Below are 6,000 nucleotides of genomic sequence, written 5' to 3'. Positions count from 1 at the left end.
TTCCCCAAACTGTTGCCACAAAGTTGAATGCACAGAATTGTCCAGAATGTCATTGTATGCTGTAGCGTTAAGATTTATCTTCACTGGAACTAAGGGGCCTAGCCCGAACCATGAAAAACAACCCTAGACGACTATTCTTCCACCAAAATAAACAGTTGGCACTATGCATTTGGGATCGGTAGCATTCTCCTGGCATCAGCCAAACCCATATTTGTCAGTCAGACTGCCAGGTGGTGAAGCGTGATTCATCGCTCCAGAGCAATGTGTTTCCACTGCTCCAGAGTCCAATGGCGGGGAGCTTCACACCACTCCAGTTGACGCTTAGCATAGCGCATGGTGATCTTAGGTTTGTGTGCGGCCGCTCAGCCACGGAGACCCATTTCATGAAGCTCCCAAACAACAGTTATTGTGCTGACGTTGATTCCAGAAGCAGTTTTGAACCCTGTCACGAATGTCGCAGCCGAGTACCGACAATTTTGACACACTATGTGCTTCAACGGTACCTTTCTGTGAGCTTGTGTGGTCTACCACTTCACGGCTGAGCCGTTGTTGCTCCAAGATGTTTCCACTTCACAAGAACAGCACTTACAGTTGACCGGGGCAGCTCTAGGTAGAAATTTTACGTACTGGCATGTTGAAAGTCATTGAGCTCTTCACTAAGGCCATTCGACTGCCAAAGTTTGTCTATGGAAATTTCATGGCTGTGTGCTCGATTTTATACAGCTGTCAGGAACGGGTGTGGCTGAAATAGCCGAATCCACTAATTTGAAGGTGTCCACATACTTCTGTATGTAAAAGAGCCTTCGGAAAGTATTCAGACCCCTAGATTTTTCCATGTTTTGTTAGGTTACAACCTTATATATATATATATATATATATATATATATATATATATATATATATATATATAAATAACAATTCTACACATAAATATCACATTTATGTAAGTATTCAAACCCTTTACTAAGTACTTTGTTGAAGCCCCTTTAGCAGCAATTACAGCCTCGAGCCGCCTTGGGTATGACACTAGAAGCTTGGCACACCTGTATTTGGAGAGTTTCTCCCATTCTTCTCTGCAGATCCTCTCAAGCTCTGTCAGGTTGGATGGAGAGCGTTTCTGCACAGCTATTTTCAGGTCTCTCCAGAGATGTTCGATCGGGTTCAAGTACGGGCCACTCAAGGACATTGAGACTTGTTCCGAAGCCAGTCCTGCATTGAACCTTCGCCCCAGAGCAGGTTTTCATCAAGGATCGCCGTACTTTGCTCCGTTCATCTTTCCCTCCAGTCCCTGCCGCTGAAAACCATCCCCACAGCATGATGCTGCCACCACCATGCTTAACCGCAGGGATAGTGCCAGGTTTCCTCCAGATGTGACGCTTGGCATTCAGGCCAAAGAGTTCAACTTGGTTTCATTAGACCAGAGAATCTTGTTTCTCATGGTCAGAGTCTTTAGGTGCCTTTTAACAAACTCCCAAGCGGGCTGTCATGTGCCTTTTACTGAGGAGTGGCTTCCATCTGGTCACTCTACCATAAAAGGCCTGATTTGGTGGAGTGCTTTATAGATGGTTGTCATTGTGGAAGGTTCTTCCATCTCCACGAGGAACTCTGGAGTTCTGACAGAGTGACCATTGGTCACCTCCCTAACCAAGACCCTTCTCCCTCGTTTGCTCAGTTTAGCCGTGCAGCCAGCTCTAGGTAGAGTCTTGGTGGGTCCAAACTTCTTCCATTTAGGAATGATGGAGCCCACTGTGTTCTTGGGGACCTTCAAATGCTGCATACATTCTTTGGTACCCTTCCCCAGACCTGCGCCGCCACAATCCTGTCTCAGAGCTCTACGGACAATTCCAAATCATGTCCAATCAATTGAATTTACCACAGGTAGATTGCAATCAAGTTGTAGAAACATCAAGGATGATCAATGGAAACAGGATGCGCCTGAGCTCAATTTCAAGTCTCATAGCAAAGGGTCTGAAGTCTTATGTATTTTTTAATACATTTGCTAAAATTTCCCAAAACAGGTTTTTGCTTTGTCATTATGTAGTATTGTGTGTAGATTTGAGGATTTGTATTTATTTAACCCATTTTAGAATAAGGCTATAATGTAACAAAATGTGGATAAAGTCAAGGGGTTTGAATACTTTCCAAAGGCACTGTATAGTGTATGTGGCAGTTGATCCAGTTCCTTCTGTCTGCTACATTGCTAGTCTGCAACTGTAACTTACCCCAGTCGATACGCTTTCTGTTCTGTACATCAAACCATTGCTGAAGCATCAACACGTAGTTCAGAGGAGACCAATCCATTGAATTCAATTGAGACAAACATTATTGCTCAGATAAATAAACTTAGTCGACTGATATAAGTCAGTATGATGGAAGTACTAAGTATTGGGTTTCCCAGAAAATACAGTTCTCACCATCACATGATTTATTACGGGGAAGGAGGGGACCTTAACCATCTGTCTCAGGTTTTGCATGCAAGGAAGTTCAATATACCCTTTGATCTTTTCAGAGTGCCTTATTGTTTGACTCCTTTGCACCACCCATTATATGGAAACCCATGCAGCACACTGACTCCACATCATGTCACAACCACAAACAGTTCAAAGGAGGAAAGAAAAATATGTAAAAAATACAAAAAAAGTAACAAACAGTATAGTTCTGGACAACAACCCAATAAAGAGGAGGAGATAGCACCGTTGTCACAAAGGGGATGAGGACAAGGGAGGGCTAGTTCTGTGACATCCTGACTTGTGTGGCCAGGTTGCTAACGGAGTAGGCCGAAAACCGTCAGACTTTCCTTCCAAAACTCCATCCATTCTCTCCTCAAATCCTCAGCGGCCATCGCTTATTGTACAGCCGACACACACATAGTCCTCTTTCTCAGCCAACTCGGCTGTCACACCCACACAGACCTGGTGGAACCACTGGTTACAGCTGCCGTCACACTGGACCCAGTCCACCTGAAATAAGTCAAAAACACCAAATAAAGAAAACTCAAGTGACATAAGACAGACAAGGAACTGAACATTCAGTACATTTGACAATTTCTACTACTAACAAACTGCTAGGCATTCTGTCCCGCTCTCCTTTATTTGAACTCCAACACTAGCAGCCAGTCAGGCTGGTTTTTCGCAATTAATAAAATATTGCTCATTATTTCATATTTTCTTATCAGTGAGTGATTTATTTGACCTCATCTCCTTCTGGCTGCTGGCATCTCTCTGCTGGACACATGGCCATCTCCTCTTCAGAGTCGTCTGACTGGGAGAAGTCGGAACGAGGAGATGAGGAGGTCGAGGCTGCCCTGCGTTCCAGGTTCTTCTCCTTGTTCATTTTCTGTCTCTTGTTTTGGAGCTTCTTGGCCTTGTCCCTGCGCTCTGTCTCCAGAGCCTCCCTCTCCAGGCGTCGCTTGGCCTTCTTCTCTGCTCCGTTAACTACTTCCTTTTTCAGGCCATCCTGAAGAGATAAAAAAACATAACATCTTAAAGTAAGTAAACTGTATTTCTTATTTTCATCAGTGATGATACGGTAACAGTAATAAACTAAATGCTTTTATAGGCCAATAATAAAAATACATACAATTTAATTTAATGTATTTGTATGAAAGGCTGTGGAGAAATGGTAGTCATCAAAGTCGAATAGATAGAAGTTAGTCGTAGCTCCGCCCACCAGTGAAATGGAGAAAAACATGCTGGGCAATTCCAGCTCAGAGAAGTCAAGTGAGAGAAAGTTCCAGCCATCCTGTGGTTTTCCACAAGTTAGCTTCATTGTGTTAGCCAAGGCCAGTGTGCATCCTTGTTGATATGCAAGTACATTTTTAATATCCTTCAGGTGTTTGTCTAAAGACACAATTGGGGACAATATCAATTTATGTATACGCTAATTATGCGTTTCTACTGCGAGCCATCAAGAGCTAGCAACTGTAACAAAGCTTGCTAGCTCCACCTCGCCGATCATATTATTTCTGACATTTATCCTAGAATTCGTATTGTGTAATGTTCCTCAGTGCCTTTTTTACATACCCTGTATAGATGTCCAGAAGATGGCACCGACAGACATGGAAGCTCTGGTTCTAGCTTCTAAGCAACTTTTCAGTATTTCGTTTTTTTGTGTCATTTCTTACATTATTAGCCCAGAACGTTTATGTTGTTACATACAGCCGGAAATAACTTTTAGATATCTGAGTGGCGGTAAGTCACCAACATTACGATCAGAAATACGACTTTCTCGCATTTGAATCCTTTGTTCATTCCCCGCAAGGCAATTTTATTTATTCCTGATGCTGCTCCAAGATGCCACCGGCGGAGGAGAGGTATTCTGAGTGGACTTCTTTTCCGACTCAGGAGGCGTGAACACCATCCACCACTTCAGAGTATATGGATACACTGTCACCGTCCATTCAGACACCTGGGTTCTCAGTACACAGTGCAGATATGAACAAAGAACTCTCCGGGAAGAAGGTGGAGGGCAATTTTAACTTATTTCAGAGGCTGCTCCAAGACGCCGCCGGCAGAGAAGAGGTATTCAGAGTGGACTTCGAGTCCATCCACCACTTCAGAGTATTTTACTCGCTAATGTTCGGTCCTTGGACAATAAAGTAGACGAGCTTAGGGCGAGGATCCCCTTCCAGAGAGACATCAGTAACTGTAACATACTGTTTCACAAAATCATGGCTCTCTCCAGGTATACTATCCCCATCCATACAGCCAGCTGGGTTCTCAGTACATTGCGCAGACAGGAATAAAGAACTCTCTGGGAAGAAGAAAGGCGGGGGTATGTTTCATGATTAACTACACATGGTGTGATTGTGATAACGTACAGGAACTCAAGTCCTTTTGTTCACCCAACCTAGAATATCTTAATCAAATGTCGACAGTATTAACTTCCAAGATAATTCTCTTTGGTTATAGTAAGAGCTGTGAAAATTCATCTCAAGCCGATACCAGGACAGCCGTCAAGGAACTACACTGGACTTTCTGCAAACTGGAAATCACATATCCTGAGGCCGCACTTATTGGTAGGTGGGGATTTAGGTGGGGATTTAAAACAAAACGGAATTTGAGAACACACTACCGAAATTCCATCAACACATTGCCTGTAGTACTCGTGCTACAAAATCTCTCAACCATTGTTACTCCCCCTTCCGGGATGGCTTCAAGGCCCTCCCCCACTCTCCCTTCGGCAAATCAGATCGACTCTATTTTGCACCTACCTTCCTATATGCAGAAAGTCAAAATAGGAAGTACGCGTGCTAAGGTCTATTCAACGCTGGTCTGACCAATCAGAATCCATGGTTCAAGATTGTTTAGATCACGGCGACTGGGATATGTTCCGGGTTGCCTCTGAGAATAACATTGACATATACACGGACACGGTGACTGAGTTCATCGGGAAGTGTATAGGGGATGTTGTTCCCACTGACTATTAACACCTACCTAAACCAAAAACCGCAGGTAGATGGTAGCATTCGCGCAAAACAGAAAGCAACCACCACTTAACCACGGCAAGGTAACTGGGAATATAAACAGTGTAATTATTCCCTCCGTAAGGCAATCAAACAGGCAAAACGTGGAGTCGCAATTCAACAGCTCAGACCCGAGATGTATGTGGCAGGGTCTACAGACAACCACAGATTACAAAGAGAAAACCAGCCACGTCGCAGAGACGGAAGTCTTGCTCCTGGATTAGCTAAACACCGTCGCCCGCTTTAAGGATAACACAGTGGCACTGACGCGGCCTGACCCCAAGGACTGTGGGCTCTCATTCTCTGTGGCCGATGTAAGTAAGACATTTAAGAGTGTTAACCCTCGCAGGGCTGCCGGCCCAGACGGCATACCTAGCCGCGTCCTCTGAGCATGCGCAGACCAGCTGTCTGGAGTGTTTACGGACATATTCAATCTCTCCTTATCCCAGTCTGCTGTCCTCACTTGCTTCAAGATGTCCACTATGGTTCCTGTACCCAAGAAATGGTAACTGAAGTAAATTACTATCGCACTGTAG

At 44.2% G+C, this 6,000-nt stretch overlaps 1 protein-coding gene across 3 annotated transcripts in view; it reads right to left on the bottom strand.

Annotated features, from left to right (window-relative positions):
• Nucleotides 1-2,355: 2,355 nt before the first annotated feature.
• LOC139368551 (lysine-specific demethylase 5B-B-like) overlaps nucleotides 2,356-6,000 on the bottom strand; it is a 34,616-nt gene continuing 30,971 nt past the window's right edge. For 2 of the 3 annotated variants that reach the window (XM_071107567.1, XM_071107570.1), the window contains exons 27-28: nucleotides 3,193-3,456; nucleotides 2,356-2,960 (exon numbers count right to left, since the gene is read on the bottom strand). In XM_071107567.1, coding sequence (XP_070963668.1) covers nucleotides 2,832-2,960; nucleotides 3,193-3,456 — 393 coding nt within the window. In that variant the 3' untranslated portion in view covers nucleotides 2,356-2,831. Of the gene's footprint in view, nucleotides 2,961-3,192; nucleotides 3,457-6,000 lie in introns of those variants that run through there. The other variant, XR_011626975.1, reaches the window with a different exon arrangement.

This window comes from Oncorhynchus clarkii, chromosome 16, assembly GCF_045791955.1.
Source record: "Oncorhynchus clarkii lewisi isolate Uvic-CL-2024 chromosome 16, UVic_Ocla_1.0, whole genome shotgun sequence".
Lineage (NCBI taxonomy): Eukaryota > Metazoa > Chordata > Actinopteri > Salmoniformes > Salmonidae > Oncorhynchus > Oncorhynchus clarkii.
This window is presented reverse-complemented; position numbering and strand designations above follow the sequence as displayed.